Source organism: Onychomys torridus, chromosome 22 (genome assembly GCF_903995425.1).
Source record: "Onychomys torridus chromosome 22, mOncTor1.1, whole genome shotgun sequence".
Classification (NCBI taxonomy): domain Eukaryota; kingdom Metazoa; phylum Chordata; class Mammalia; order Rodentia; family Cricetidae; genus Onychomys; species Onychomys torridus.
In genome coordinates this window covers 5,390,241-5,406,966 of record NC_050464.1, presented here as the reverse complement: position 1 = coordinate 5,406,966, position 16,726 = coordinate 5,390,241, and the positions used below count along the sequence as shown (strand labels likewise).

At 43.9% G+C, this 16,726-nt stretch overlaps 1 protein-coding gene across 4 annotated transcripts in view; it reads left to right on the top strand.

Annotated features, from left to right (window-relative positions):
* The first annotated feature begins 2,161 nt into the window (after window positions 1-2,161).
* Cdk8 (cyclin dependent kinase 8) overlaps window positions 2,162-16,726 on the top strand; it is a 68,887-nt gene continuing 54,322 nt past the window's right edge. For 2 of the 4 annotated variants that reach the window (XM_036171865.1, XM_036171862.1), the window contains exon 1: window positions 2,164-2,790. In XM_036171865.1, coding sequence (XP_036027758.1) covers window positions 2,663-2,790 — 128 coding nt within the window. In that variant the 5' untranslated portion in view covers window positions 2,164-2,662. Of the gene's footprint in view, window positions 2,791-16,726 lie in introns of all 4 variants that reach the window. The other 2 variants (XM_036171864.1, XM_036171863.1) reach the window with 2 other exon arrangements.

Here is a 16,726-nt window from a genome sequence, read left to right as displayed (position 1 = left end):
AAACTACATAATTATTATAAAACTTCTTTTCATAGACAAACATTTAAATCCATGCGTTCAAACTGGCTGTCTGTGCCCAATTCTCACTGTGCCTCCGGTCTTTGATCCTCTACATCTGTAGTTAAGTATAGACAATGAAGACTGTCAAATTTGCTAAAGCTTTTAGCTTCCTTTGCCGGAGACACTCACTCACTCATTCTTAATTTGAGATTTCTCTGTTTGGAAAACTTCTATTATCTCCTTATGAATAAAGTACTGAGTACCCTCTAAAAAAATCAAGTAAAATCTGTCATCACCAGGTGGTGGTGGTGGCGGCGGCGGCGGCGGCGGCGGCGGCGGCGGCGGCGGCACACGCCTTTAATCCCAGCACTAGGGAGGCAGAGCCAGGCGGATCTCTGTTTCAGGCAATCCTGGTCTACAAAGTGAATTCCAGGAAAGGTGCAAAACTACACAGAGAAACCCTGTGTCGAAAAAACCAAACCAATCAACCAACCAAACCAAACAAACAAACAAAACCATCCTTTGGGCTGGAGAGATGGCTCAGCAGTTAAGAGCACTGGCTGTTCTTACAGAAGACCTGAGTTCAGTTCCTAGCAACCACATGGTGACTTACAACCATCTGTACTGAGATCTGGCGCCCTCTTCTGGCATATAGGAAGAGCCCTGTATACATAATGATAAATAAATCTTAAATCAACAACAACAGCTCTACAACCGGGGAGAGCTGGAATGTCACGGATTGGAAGACAAATGACCTCGGGCTATTTTTAGCCACTTAAAAGGCTCATCTCTGTGACCTAATATCTTCCTATTAGTTAAATCTTTCAGGGATACATACACAGACGATTAACTCCCACCAACCCAAAAGCTAAGAATTGGCCATTAGAGGACATGTAAGACCCACAGCAGACACATTATTGCTTTTCTATCACCAACTTACTTGATGTGTCCACCAATGTGTGCATAAGTGTTCTGTGTATGCACATCTGTGTGCAGGTGTAAGCATATGTGTGTATGCCTGCGTCTGGAGGTTAGAGGTTGATATCTGTCATGGAACCTTGAGCACACCATTTCAGTAAGACTAGCTGGCCATTCTGCTACAGAGATCCTGCCTTTTCTGCCTCCCTGGTACTAGTATTACCAGCACACATAAACATATATGACTTAAAAACAAAAACAAAAACAGCAGTGCTTTCAGCTTCTTGACAACAGGCTAACCTGTTAAGTTGATACAAATCCTTTCCTCCCCAAGCTGTGTGTGGGCATGGTGTTCATCACAGTAACAGAATTCAAACTACAACATGTGGCAGGTGTTTTATCAATCTAGTCATCATCCCAGCCCCCTGCACAAAGTTTGTTCTCTTGGTATAAAAAAAAATCTCATTAAACTGTTACCAAGTTGGAATTTGTGGTAACTTAAATCTATGTCTCTAAGCATGGCCACTCATATTTGGCTCTAGAAAAAAACTCATTCTCTTCGAGGTGATAACTATTTTTGTGTCAACAGATTTAAATGAAAATTAGAATTCAAACTTCACATAAGTGAAAATAGCTTTACCAGGCTGGTACGCTTGCCTAGCACGTAAACCCGAGAACGTCATGAAATAGACAGTCAGATGAAGGAAGCCAAGCTATAAATACAATTACGCAATTTATTGTAGTATTTAGAGACGGGTAGAGGCTACACTAGGGAAAACCTGGAGGCTTGGGGGGAGGGGGAGGCAGCAATAATCTCGTTTAAATCCTGGAATTCAGAAGTGACTCCAATACAAAATCACCCCACACACACACCCACTAACGAGTGTCTTTTGCTAAGCTTACATGGGCTAATTTAGATTGTAGAAATACGGCTTTGGGAAAAAATAATCTACATGCAGCTGAAACTCGCTGCGTGATGGACTACCAATCCCATCATGCCACGCTCTGAATTCGCGACGTCGTGGAAGAGGCGGCTACACAGCCACCCGTGCATTCTGAGCCTTGCACTTTCTGGCCGCTCCGCCGCCCCGGTTGGTCCACGTGGTGAGTCTGTCAGCAGCTCCGCACCGCGGCTTGAGCGAGGCCCTTTTGCGAGCCGGCGTCAGCAAGGGTGGCTGCCCCCTCCGGAGCCGCTCGCAGGAGGGGCGGAGTCAGCGCAAGGCTTCGCGACGCTTTTTTTTTTTTTTTACGACAGCGGCTGCCGTGTTCGGCGCCCGCCTGCCCGCCCTCCTCTTCTCTCCGAGGAGCTACCGGCTGTTGTGTGGCGTCGCTGGTCTGTCGGGGCTGATGGCAGCCTGAGTGTGCCCGAGTGCGTGTGGGAGAAGGTGAGGCGCGGACGCGCGTGGGTGAGAAGCAGAGCCAGCCGTGGCCGCCCCGCGCCCGCAGCAGCACGCGCGGCCAACCGCGCGCGAGCCGGCGCCCCCGGAGCGCGGGGACAAGGGCGGACGCTGCTCCCCGCCCCCAGCGCGTCCCTCGGCTGCCGCGCGCCCGCGGGGACCGCCCGGCGCTCCCCTGGATGTCCCCGGCGCCCGCGCGGGGCCTCCTGCCGTCGCCGCGTGAGGCGGGCTGGTGCTGCGGCCGGCGGGTGTAGCTCCGGGGCTGCGGCTGCCGCGCGGCCGGGTCTGCACCGCGGCCCTCGACCCCCCACCCCCACCCCAGCACCCCGGCCTCGGAGGCCGTGACAATGGACTATGACTTTAAAGTGAAGCTGAGCAGCGAACGGGAGCGGGTCGAGGACCTGTTTGAATACGAGGGCTGCAAAGTTGGTCGAGGCACTTACGGGCACGTCTACAAGGCGAAGAGGAAAGATGGGTGAGTGTGGGTGTCGCTGCGGGAGTCCTCGAAGCTGCGAGGCAGGTGGCCGGCCCGGGTGCCGGGTCCCCACTGCCTCTGCCCCGACCAGCCTGCTGTGGGGAGGAAGTGGTGTCCCAGGAATCCAAACCCACAAGGAACCCTGCGTGCAAGCGGGAGAAGGACCGTCTGTCTCATGGACAGTGTACCCTCTTTTTACGCATTTCAGGACAGTACAGTTTTTTTAATCGTTATAAAATGTCAGTTTAAATATGTTTTTCTTGGTCGATTTATTACGGTAACCTTTTGGTGACTAACTCACCCGTCTCTGGAGTGACATCCATCAGTCTGGAAGAGAGGCTGAGATCTTTTTCCCTTATCAATTGTGAGCAGTTGATGACCAAATTTGGATTTGATTGGAGGAAAGAAGGCAGCGAGTGAATGTGGGTCTGGAGAGTTCCATGTAACGTAAATGTAGCAGTTACTATTGAGGTGTCATTAGCTGCGAGTTTTTATATAGATAGAACAATGGGGATTTGGTGCAGAGTGGATAGTGTGTGTGTGTGGCGGGGGGGGGGGGGGGGGGTGGGGGGGGGGGGTGGGGTGGGGGGTGGGGGGGGTGGGGGTGTGTGTGTGTGTGTGTGACAGATAGGGGCTATGTTGTGCAAACTCTTTGACCAGAATTTATCAACTGTCAGTGAAGTCTTTTTTGCTTCAAAATTCTCCCCTAAACACAGGAATTTAACCTATGACTGGCAATGCTGTCAGTTTTGCTTAACAGTAAATTTAAGCGTTCTTTTTTGGGGGGAGCTTTCGGGACAGGGTTTCTCTGTATAGTTTTGGTGCCTGTCCTGGATCTCGCTCTGTAGCCCAGGCTGGCCTCGAACTCAAAGAGATCTGCCTGGCTCTGCCTCCTGAGTGCTGGGATTAAAGGCGCCCGCCACCGCTGCCAGGTTTAAGCGCTCATTTTTCCTTTGTCAGTAGATGACTGCATTGTAATATTAACAAAAGGGAAAGTCATTCTTAGCTGGAGAGGAAAATTTTTTCATTTCCTGTTTTCCTTTTGTACAAATAGGTATGGTTGTATGGTTGCCTTTGACACTAGGAAATTATTGGAAAGATTGTCATAGCTTATATAATTTTTTGGATATATTAGAAACAGCTTTTCTTGAGCATCCCTTGTTTGACTAGTTGCTATATCGCTATTTAGAAAACAACTTTTTTCATATTCTCAGGAGTGCATATTCAGAGCTGCATTAGCACTACAAAGTGAAATTGTTAAAGCTGCCCTGAGTTCTTTTCAAGGGAGCTTATTTATAAATACTTTAGTAGTCTAGATAATGGAAAAGGAAGTGTCTGTATTAAACACTCTCTTTATTAAACTTTCCTATAGTGTGTTCAGTGCTTTTGTGCAGCGGTGAAACCATGCAGCTGTGGGCAGAAGGGCATGTGCTACCACTGGCAGACTTCTGCTATAGCTTGCTATTATCTCTGACACCCAGGCAACTTTATTTATTAACATACAAATAAAATCACATTTCAGCACAAATAAAATATCACCATAATTTTCTAAGTCGATTGTATTTCCTTTTGTAGAATTGAGACAACCAAATATAAGTTTGGGAAAAAATGGAAAATTTTCAAGACACAAAATTTGTTTTTAAGATTTTATATTCTCATTATAGTCATTGGATATTTATAGAATTAAAAAATTTAATTTCTCCAGAAGTGGTGCTGCTTGCCTGTAATCCCAGCTTTTAGGAGGCTAAGGCAGGAAAATTGAGTTTTAGACTAGTCCAGGCTATAGACCAACACCCTGGTGTGTGTGTGTGTGTGTGTGTGTGTGTGTGTGTGTGTGTAAATTAGAAAAATCAACTAGGAGCAAGTTTTCTGGGGGGAAAACAGAAGTTTTGTGTTATTTATTTATTTATTTATGGGTCAAAAGTCTCACTATATAGCCTTGTCTGTAGACCACAGACCAGGCTAGCCTTGAACTCAGAGATCCACTTGTCTCTGCTTTTTGTGCTGGGACTTGAGACACCATGGGACTTGGTCTCACCAAAGTGTTCTTAATCTGTTATAGTTATGTTCAGTAGGCCAAAGAATATAGGGGAGGGAGGGAGAGACAGGAAACTTTGGGCCATGTTTGTGGAAAATTCAGAAATTAGTTGATAGAGATAATGATAGGAACTAAATTTTGAATAATTAAACCCTAGGTCCTGGCTGAAGTACTCTACATTTATCTATTTAATTTCATAAGAACAATTAATCCTATTATGCTCAGTTCAAATATGAAGAAACTGAAAGGTAAGCTATGTCAGTTAGGACCTGAGAATGTCCTTGCAATATGTGTATTCTCCTCCCCCCCAACCCCCAGCCCCCTGCAGGATTTCTCTGTATAACAGCTCTGGCTGTTGTGGAACTTGCTTTGGCTGGCTTGCAGCTCACAGAGATCTGCCTGCCTCTGCCTCCTGAGTGCTGGGATTAGTGTGCTACCACACCTGGATACAGTGGAGCTCAGCCCATGCCCTTAACCACTTTGCTGCATATAATTAATAAGAAGACTCCAAACAGCATCTCTGTCTGCCACTGACCCCTCAAATACCATTGAATCTACTGGTTTATATGGCCCAAAATGACCTGGAACTCACTCTGTAGTTCAGGCTGGTCTTGAACTTAAGCAATCCTTCTACTTTAGCCTGTTGTGCTTTTCCTTTTTTTTTTTGAGCTGAGGATTGAAACCAGGGCCTTATGCTTGCTAGACAAGCACTCTACCACTGAGCTAAATCCCCAACCCGTGCTTTTAAATTTTATTTTGTGTGTATGATTGTGCAGCACATACATGATTGCTTGAAGCTATGGATGATTGTGAGCCATAATATGGGCGCTGGGAATCAAACCCAGGTCCTCTGCATGACCAACAAGTACCCTTAACCACTAAGCTTTCTTTCCATCCCATCCTACTCATGTTTAACATTGGTTCTCATCAATTCTTGGAAAAAAAAAAAATGGCCTGGGCGGTGGTGGCGCGCGCCTTTAGTCCCAGCACTCGGGAGGCAGAGCCAGGTGGATCTCTGAGTTCGAGGCCAGCCTGGGCTACAGAGTGCCTTCCAGGAAAAGGCACAAAGCTACACAGAGAAACCCTGTCTCGAAAAACCAAAAAAAAAGGGCAATTCCCAAAGATGAAACAGCTATCCACCATTGGTTTTGCCACCTTGGCTTTAGGTTAGTTCCTGCTCCCATGGTGGTCTGTTGTTGGGAACCAGCACAAGGGACTCCTGGTTCAATGTTTATTGTAGTTTGATTCTTTGGATGTATATTAATGAGTGTTCTTTACAGCCTTTTAAAAATGTGATGGGAGCCAGGTGGTGGTGGTAACACGCAGGGGCAGGCAGACCTCTGTGAGTTTGAGGCCAGCCTAGTCTACAGAGCGAGTTCCAGGACAGGCTCCAAAGCTGCACAGGGTGGGGTGGGGTGGATTGGAAGAGACAAGCATGATATTTATGGTGTATGTCTTACCTCCGTGGCATTGAGTAGTGCATCTTTAGCTCTTGTTTAAGTCATTTTCAGGTTTGAGGCTTAGAATCCATGTTCTTTTATTTTCTGTTCGTTTGCTTCTTAGTTGTAGGGTTCGCAAATTAATTCATTTGGAACTTGTTCAGGTGAGCTATTACTTTGACTGAATCTTCCAAGATTAGAAAAACTCATTCACTGAGCTATCTATTGGGCTTGTTTGAAGCATTGGGAAAGCAAAGGTGGATGAAACATTGCACAATTTGAGGAAGTATCTTCTGGGAAAACAAACTTGTCAAAAATTATAGCCAATTTTTTTTTTTTTTTGAGCTGAGGATCAAACCCAGGGCCTTGCACTTGCTAGGCAAGCGCTCTACCACTGAGATAAATCCCCAACCCTAGCAACTTTAATAAGCACTATTCAGGGAAGGAAGCTCTGAATTACTTTGGGATTTTATGGAAAAACTCTTTGAGATGGCAGTATTTGAATGACTCTTGGAAGATGAGAAGAGCCCGTTAGGCCATTCTGAGAGGAATAGGAAAAGTACGCTAGAGTTACAGACAGTTGTGAGCTGCCATTGTGTGTGCTGGGAATTGAACCTTAGTCCTCTGGAAGAGAAGACAGTGCTCTTAACCATCGAGCTATCTCTCCTGCCCTGAAAAGCGTGCTTTTTTATTGTTCCCTGTAAAGCCTTGTTGGTATAGGCTTTTATTTGCCATGCTTTTCTGCCTTCTTTTCTATTCTAGTTTCTTTTGTGCCTTGCTGTGTGTAGTAGTTTAAGCCCCACAAATGTTCTCTTCTCTCACTGGCTGTGATAAGGTCTCTGTTATTTTGTCAGTGGGGCTATATTTTTTTTTTTTAAGTTTTATTTATTTATTATGTATACAGTGTTCTGTCTGCATGTATGTCTGCAGGCCAGAAAAGGGCACCAGATCTCATTGGGGATGGTTGTGAGGCAACATATGGTTGCTGGGAATTGAACTCAGGACCTCTGGAAGAACAGCCAGTGCTCTTAAGCCATCTCTCCAGTCCCCTGTGGGGCTATATTTATCTACATGTACCAAATAGCTTATTTGTGTGTTTGTAGCAACTTTGCATCAGAGCACTGTTGACCATGCAGTTAAGGTAGCCTCTCAGATGCAGGGTCTGATTTAGGATTTCTCTGCATATGTAGCTGCCACATAGAACTAATTTAGCTTTGCCTATAGCTCTTGCTAGCGAACTTCTTCCACTTTGGCTTGGCCTCACAGGGAGTTGGAGCTAGCGTTATGTGGAAGCCAGCAGTTACTACAGATTGAGATGGGTGAGATTCTTTCTCTAGTCAAAGGTTTGGAAATAGTGGAATTTCCCTGGTTGGCACTCTGATGTGTGGAGATACAAGAGGTAGGTAGGGTCAGGATTTCTTTTATACTGGATTTCAGCTAGGAAAAAAGAAATAGTAAAATAAAATAAACTGTTATAGACCATTCAAGAATTATTTTTAGTTGTGAATTCTAATTTATAAACATTTGAAATGTGATACATTTATTAGTGGGAATGATATATGCCAAATTAGTGACATTATATTCCCTGTGGTTGGTGATACCTTTTCTTTGCAGTGCCTTTTTATTATTAAATCCAGTTCTAGTTGCTTTACTTTTTCCTGTACTTAGCACCTGCTAGAAATTGAATACACTATTGATCTTCATACTAGTTGAGATGGATGTTGACCATCTCCTCATTACTTAGAAGTTACTACAATATTCTTTGTCACCCCAAGAAGTGTCTGAAATGTCTAATTGATAGCATTCACTTATTGTTATAATTTATTTATATTTTTTTATGTTATGTGTATGTGTGTAGGTGAGTATGTAAACATGAGTATTGGTGCCCTCAGAGATCAGAAGGGGCATCTGGAGTTACAGGTGGTTGTGAGTAACCATATGGTGCTGGAAATGAACCTGAGTCTTCTGCAGAGCAGTACTCAGCTCTTAGCTGCTGAACCTTCTCATCTCTCCAGCCCCATCAGCTGCTATTTTGACCTTAATACTTGAAGACTTTTTGGTGTCAGTGATTTTTCAGTATTCTTCAAAACAGAAGTCAGAAGTTCCAATCTGGGCTAGAGAGATGGTTGAGCAGACAAGAATGCTTGCTGTGCAAGCCTGACCTGAGTTCCATCTCCAGAACTCTTAGACACATAGTGGGAAGAAATAATTGACTCTTTGAAGTCCTTTCACCTCCACATGAGGCATGAGTGTGTGTGTGTGTGTGTGTGTGTGTGTGTGTGTGTGTGTGTGTGAAGGTCTCCAAATGAGCCCCTGCTGTCATAAGATGCCGTGATGTAATCTTTAAAATTCAACCTTCTCACTGTATTCACAGGCTGTATAGCCATTAACACTGTCCCATTCCAGAACATTTTATTCATAAAGAAGCTAAGTACCTGTTACCAGTTATTCCACATCTTCTCTTGCAGCTCCTATTTCCCTTTCTTGGGGTTAAGTTATATTGCATTGTGTGAATATACCACATTCATCAGTTGGACATTTGAATTGCTGTTACGGATGATGCTATTATAAACTTTCATGTATGGGTTACTGTGGATGTGTTTTCAGTTCTCTTAGGAATAAACCTGGGATTAGAATTTCTGAGTCATCCAAAGCAGCTGAACACTGGCTTTAAGTATCTATAGTAACTTGTTTAGGACGGGTGTCTGTGTTTTTGTATGCAAGGCGTATTAGGTTGGCTTAGTCTAGAGCATGCTCACATCATGGTCTGTCACAGTGATTCTGAAATATTAAATCCATACAAGTGCTTCTGTCAGTTCAGACCACTCTGATGTCTCAGGCTGGAACTCCCCCCACCCATTGGCTGAAATGGCTCTAAAGTGTAGCCTCAGAAATCCTATTTTGTCTTAATAAGAAAGTCCAACATCTCTTCACTAATTACCACACAAAATATAGTTTGTTCTGCATTGGTTTATTATGTAGCTACGTCAGTATACCTGTAGTTAATGTTTGTATATCCTTTGGGTTTTTCTGATGAGTATGGGTGAAAGGGTACAGATTTCTTCTAGGGCAGCAGTTGCTCTCAGCTGCTGACACATTGCCAAATGGTGACAGGTGCATGTGTGTACACCTGAAATTCACACTTGCAAATCGTTAAATGTTACTGCAATTAAAAACTTGAGGCATATTATAGGAGAGTAAAAATGTGGTGCCTTCTAAAAATAGCACGGGAAGCAATGGTTGCTGGGCTGGCTGGATCAATACCCTGAACAGAGCTGGAAGAAACAAAGGCAAAGGCAGACTGGAATCCAAGTGGGTTGTTCAGGTTCTTTGGAAACAGCCATTGAAAACTTTAGTGCTTTTAAAATGCACTTTACAAATGAGTCTGCTTAAATGAGGATTGAACCCATACTTCTGGAATTAAAGGTGATATAACTGATCTCAGAATCCACATTGGCTTGGAATTTGTAGTTTACTTTTCCTACTCCTATAAAGAGGAACTCTGTGGGATCTCCACCACATGTTGCATATACCTGACTTTATAGGCTTTCTAGAGCACTAAAGGAGTTTAATAGATAACTTGTCAGTGCTGTGGTTTCTATTAAATAAGTTGTATTTGAGGAAGATAGGGAGTAATAGTAGTGAAACATTTTTATGATTTGAAGGCTTCTGTTTTAAAAAAAAGTCAGTGACTCATGGAGGTTTCAGGCAGGTCACAGGATGGATACACTTGCTAGTGCTTGTTATCACTGTGGTGGCTTCACCTGGTGCTTTAACAGATGACTCTACCTGAATTCTACCTGATTCCAAGGAAGATGTCAAACACAGAGCCAGGTACACTTTGCTCACTGACAGTTGTTTTAAGTATAAAATTACATCAGTTGATTACTTGGCATTTCATTTTGGTTTCTCCTTGGCTATAGTTTTTTCTGTAAATTGGTTCCTGTAATGCATTTGGTAGGTGTTCAAAGGCAATCAATCAATTATTCACTGGGTTCTATTCGTGTGTCAGATATTGGTGATACATTGCTGAACAGTGGTGATTGAACTCTTTAGGAAATTTAGGGACTTTTGAGGAGTGAAGGCAATTACATTAGTGTAAAACTGCCAAAGAATAAACTTACAGGTTGCCATAGAAGTACCCAATCTACTCTTAGGGGCTCAGGTTGACATTTCAGATGTGACTAGGAAGGTAGGAAGTTATGCTGGTGTGTGGCCAGTGGCCAGTGGAGAGTACACAGGTGGTATCAATTGTGGATGGGCAGTGACTGGGAATAGGGATTGGAAAGTGACAGAGCAGCTAGACAGGTAGCATCAGTTGTGGCCCCAGAAGTATTTCTTTACCTCATTCCCTCCTTTCTTCTTCCTGTTTCTCTCTTTCTGGCTAACTCTCTCCTCTCTTGTTTTCTCTTTGCTTCTTTTGGGGCTGGACAGTTAGAGACAGTGTTTTTTTGTGTAACAGCTGTGGTTGTCCTAGAACTCATTATGTATGATGAGGCTGTCCTCAAACTCACAGAGATCTGCCTGCCTCTGCCTTCTGAGTGCTGGGGTTAAAGGTGTGCACCACTACCAGCCTTCTCTTTGCTGTTTGACAAAGTCTTGCCACATGGCCCAGGCTGGCCTTATTCTCTTAGTTCTCCAGAGTCTCCCAGTCATCCAGCCTCAATGTCCCAAGTGCTGGAATTATAGGAGTGTGCTGCAGTACCTCACTCAGAATTTCTTCATATGGGGAGGAGTTATAGTCTGGTTGAAAGGGAGCACAGTAATACGTACTAGTCAAGTTGTTATATGATTGGGGGGGGGTTAATTTTGAGTTCTTATGAGCTCCCACCAAGTAGACTGTGTGGAAGTGTGAAGGAAAGGCTTGGTAAGGTGAAACAATGGATAGAATCCCAATGCCAATCCGACGGAGGAGAGAGAGGTGGGAAGATAGGCATTTAAAAAAAAATTGGAGTGGCTGGAGAGATGGCAGCTCTTCCAGAGGACCCTGTTTCGATTCCCAGCACCCACATGGCAACTCACAACTGTCTGTAACTCAAGTTCCCCCACATAGACATTTGACAGGCCAAACACCAATGCACATAAAATAAAAATAAATGAATTGGGTTTTGGAGGGGTTTTGTTGTTGTTTGGAGACGTAAGTGTGATTTTGAAAATTATGTTCTGCCAGAGAGCTAGCATAGAACCAAACATGATCAGAAAAAAAAAAAAAAGTCAATGAAATGATTTTTCTAATGATCCTCTGCTATATTTGTAGACCAGAGCCTACCATAATTATCATCAGAGAGGCTTCATCCGACAACTGATGGGAGCAAATACAGAGACCCACAGCCAAATATTAGGCAGAGCTCAAGGAATCTTGCCAAAGAGGGGGAGGAAGGATTGTAGGGACCATAGGATGTCAAGGGTACCACAAGAAATTGGCCCACAGAATCAGCTAACCTGGATTCATAGGGCCTCATAGAGACTAAACCAACAATCGGGGACCCTGTATGGGTGTGAGCTAGGTTCTCTGCATATATGTCATGGTTGTGTAGCTTGGTGTTGTTGTGGAACTCCTAACAGTGGAAGCCAGGGTGGTTTCTGGCTCTTTTGCCTGCCTTTGGGATCCTTTTCCTCCTACTGGGTTGCCTCATCCAGCCTTAATATGAGGAGATGTGCCTAAACTTATTATAACTTGATGTTATAACTAGGAGGCCTGCCCTTTTCTGAATGGAAATGGAGGAGTAGTTGGATCTGGAGGAGAGATGGGGGTGAGGGCTGGGAGAGGCTAGGAGGAGAGGAGGGGGAACTATGGTTGGGATGTAATATATGAGAGAAGAATAATTTTAAAAGAAAATTGTGTTTTGGACTTTGTACTTCTCAGGCAGTGGGGACCATTTGTGATAACCAGTTTAAAGAGATGGTTTGGTAACCCAATCAAAATGACTGTAGGGAACTGCTTAGGAAACTGTAATAATCCATATGTGGGGTGATGGTGGCTTGGGTAGGGAGAAGGAAAAGAACCAGTTGCACTAATTGATTTATTAGATATGGTAGAAAGATTGAGGTGAGTCAAGGATAAGGCTGTGGGTATGAATAGCCAAAATAGGAAGAAGATCAAGCTTGTGGGGAAAGGTGATGAGTGGATTTTTTGATTTTTTTTTAGGTTTTTTTTGTTTTGGTTTTTTTTTGTTTGTTTGTTTTTTGGTTTTTTTTGTTTGTTTGTTTGGTTGGTTGGTTTTTTGAGACAGGGTTTCTCTCTGTAGCTTTGCGCCTTTCCTGGATCTCGCTCAGTAGCCCAGGCTGGCCTCAAACTCACAGAGATCCGCCTGGCTCTGCCTCCTGAGTGCTGGGATTAAAGGCGTGTGCCACCACCGTCCTGCGAGTGGAGGAGTTTTAATATGTTGAATTTTAGGTGTCTGTCAAACATCCCAGGAAGAACTATCTGTTAAGAAGATGCACTCAGTGTCCCAAAGAGGAATCTGGACATAGACTTTGGAATTAATGACAGTGGAGTTGCTTAGAGAGTAGAGTGAGAAAAGTACCCAGTGTGAATCCTCAAGAAGACAATGGCTATGAAGTTTAAATAATAACTTTTATCTTGGGTTTTGCCCAGGATGTTTTGATGCTTTCATGGTGTTGTCCTCTGGATATGACTTGCTTGAAATCAGGACAGCTCTGATGACACAGGGCTCTGGCGTTCCTCCTGGAAGGGGAGAAGGACTCTGAAGGCCCTGGAGCCTCTCCCTCCCTGGGGGTAGACCCTTGAGCAGTACAGCTACAGTAAATTGCTTTATGTGCCTGTGAGTAACCCACTTAAACCAATTAGTGTACGAAACTAGACTTGGGTAGGGTGATCTCTGATTTGTTGTTGCTTTCTTTGTCTGGAGTGAACAGAATTAGACTTCTTAGGAGAAGTCGTGCAACACTCCGTGCTTAAAGGAGCTGGATATAAACCAAGGTCAGTTTGGGACGAACACTGCTTTTCTGCTTTGAGGGATGAAACCTGCAACGAGGACTAAGATGTTTGAGGACTGAGCATCTGAGCGGGTATAGAGTGTATCCCTTCTCCACGTGGTACACAGTGGTGTCCCTTGCTGTAATAATAGCCCCTGCTGAGAGTGATTCAGACATGCAGGTGAAGGTGGGAAATCCAGAGGGGTCCTTTACCTCTGTGTCAGGCCTCTTGATGTCAAGCATGGGGGTGTCTCAGCTGGCTGGTGGACCAGAGATCATGAAAGTTCTTAGCACATGTGGGATGGGATTCTAAGGAAGTGATAGCACCAGTTGCCTTGCATCAGCTGTGGATGATGGTGACAAGGTGTGACACTGAGGCTCAGATGTCTGCGGGAAAGATCTTGCTCCTGAAAGGGGGACTCAGCAGGAACACAGGTTGATCTGGTGGTACATTGGATGAAGTTGAAATAAACAGTCTCTTAAGCTAGGAGTGACTAAGGAAGAATTTACACGTTAGATATGCTGAAGAGCTCCTCCTGGGATCCAAAAACTTGGAATACACAGTGTCAGCACTTGGGGTAGAGGTAAAGGAGGCACAGCTCCCCACTGTCACTCTCAGCAGAACAAGGAGTTTGCGTAGAACTTTAGGGCCCTTAGCTTAGACCAAACTAGTATTCATGGCTATGATGCTGAAGAAAACTTTAGGATTAGCCAGCATGAAGCAAAGTTGGAGATTGTTTCAAAATAGTTTGGTAGAAATTTAAGTAAGAGAATTGGGAGGAAAAGGTGTTCAGAAGAAAGTCAGACATACCCAGAAGTGGATAGGGGCTCTTAAGGGAGAGTTGCAGCTCATTGTTTTTACAGTGCTTACATATAGGATTATAGTGAGGTTTATAGGCACTGCCTTATTTATTACTGAATGGTTCCTGAGGGACATCTGATATAATTGCAGTCAACAACGTAAAAGTCTAGCCTCCAGGGATACTGGGAGGAGGCATATTTTTACTGTTAACAGTAGTGTCTGCAGAAAGGGATGAGACCCTACCCGAGGTCACATGGACTTAGCCTTGGCTCACTGTTGTTTTAACATAAAATATCTGTATATGAAAGAAATTGTGCAGGAATATTTGGCTTCCCTGATGGCAACAGCTGTTAATCAGACTCTGGGATGACAGAGTCCTTTCTTTTCATGTCCCTATTAATTTCTCTGTGTTTCTTTCTTGCCCCAATAGGAATATTTAACAGTGAAGAGAAAGAAAATGAGGTAAAAATGGTAGTGAGGAAGTGAGCATGACAGAGGCTGTCTGTGTGCCTAGTGCCCTGGACCCAGTAAGAAGACTGTTCACCTGCGAATTAAGAAGGGAGCTAACCAAACAGGAACCTTTTACACATAAGGGGGCTTTAGGGGCTTTGGTGGGTCACGATTTTTACAAAGAAGGAAGGTTCCGAAAGGATCTGTGTGACTTAGCGTTGCATGTGAATTGAGTTAGTAAAATGCTAAAAATGTCAAGCGGAGAGGAGAAAAAGAAAGATAAAGGGTCCTGCTTGGGTCATTCAAAGCAGATATGGAAAGATTTGTGAGTAGCTGGAATAGAATGATTGTAACAGAAAGTCCAATGTTGTGCTTCTGGGTTTCAGGGAGATTTAAAAACCTGTATAGCAGTTCACCAAAAGGATGAAAGAGATACATATGATTCCTACTCTGTCTGCTTCTGAGGAGAAATATGTGCCAGGTCAGGAACTGTCTCCTACCCACTCCCCCAATGGAGTGGCCAAGGTTTGTGCAGGTGTGCACTGTTCAGTCGGGAGTTATTGGTCCCCTACTAATGTACAGACCGTTTAGGTGTGGGTGGATACCGGAGTAGGTGCACCTTGGTTTCAGGTGGTCCCAGGAGCATTATGTATACTAGTAGATGGATATGGAGCTGGAGCAGTGTACAGGTGAAAATGATTGTGCTTGTCTCAAGGATGGACAGGGTGGAGTGTGCTGTGTACATTTCCTGCCTGAAAGTAATACCAGGAATGCGAATTGTCCCCCAGATCAGCAACCAGGTGTGGTCCTGGAGAGGTGTTGGGGTGTTTGGTATTATGCCAGTTTGTGGCTTATCAGACCCAGGGAGCTGACTTTAATGGCAGGTACAGCAGAAGAGAGCATGGTCCCATTTCCTCCTTGGTTCTGGGACAGGCCATGTAGCATGAGCCAGCCTATGAGCTCATCCAATGTGGAGAGAGAGACAGTAGCCAGACTTCAGAATGCCAAGAATAAGTGACGGTTGAGGTTACTCATGAGACTCTCCCCTCCCTGAGGAGCTATAACTTACTTAGAATTGCTGTGGGAGCCACTACAGTGGTACATGCCTTTAATCCCACCTATTCAGTAGGCAGAGGCCAGCATAGTCCACATAGTGAGTTCAGGATGACCATGGCTATATAGAGAGACCCTGTCTCAAAAAGCAAACTAACCAAAACAGAACAGAACAATTGCTGTGGGGAGGTACTTGTGTTGGTGGTATAATTGCGTGTAAGTTACCCATGCTCCTGTGAGTTAAATTTGTTGGTTTGCCTCAATGGACTTGGGTGGAATTATTCCTTTTATCTGTTGTTGCCCTTTCTATGTTATCTTTGAATAAAAACTTTACAGGAAAAGTCATACAATACATGGTTAGCTCTGAATTCATAGGCAAGCAGTGAAAAGAGTAATAACTTCCAGTTTTGGTTCTGTTACTGAAGCTAAACCTGTAGATTCCTTTTATTTATGTATATTTATTACATATTATTTAAAATCCATGTCACTTTTCAAACAGAATAGCTTTTGTTCTCCCTTCTAATTTATAAGAAGAATAATGTCCAGAAATAAAGAAACTAAATCCCTAATTCTGCTGTTAGACAGTTAATTTTGGTTATCTTCCAAATTAACACTCACCCCCTCCCCCTGTGTGTATTAGTAAAATCTATACAGTGCCTTATGTCTTTTCACTAAAATACTTCCTTGGGCAGGTGAGGCTTAAATGGTGGAGAGATTCCTAATTGTCCTCTGACCCCTATGCACATGCTAGGACATGCATGTGCACTCATAACAACACAAATTCACACATAATGTAAGAAATACATAAATCGGTAAATCCTTAAAAATTATCCATGGGCGGTGGTGGCGCACGCCTTTAATCCCAGCACTTGGGAGGCAGAGGCAGGTGGATCTCTGTGAATTCGAGGCTAGCCTGATCTATAGAGTGAGACCTAGGAAAGGTGCAAAGATACACAGAGAAACCCTGTCTCGAAACCACTCCCCCCAAAAAATCCATTTCCATAAGCATATAGTTCTCAGTCATTTTTATTATTGCAGAATATTGCTATGTATGCATATAAATATGTACTTAATTGTTTCTCTGATGATAGACATTTAAGTGGCCCTCAGAGTTTAGCTCTTTCAGTTGGCAGTTGATGTCAATAAATACCCATGTAGTTCTTCAGTGTTATGTCATATTGTCTAGGTGGGAATTTAGATCAAAGGCTTTGAACA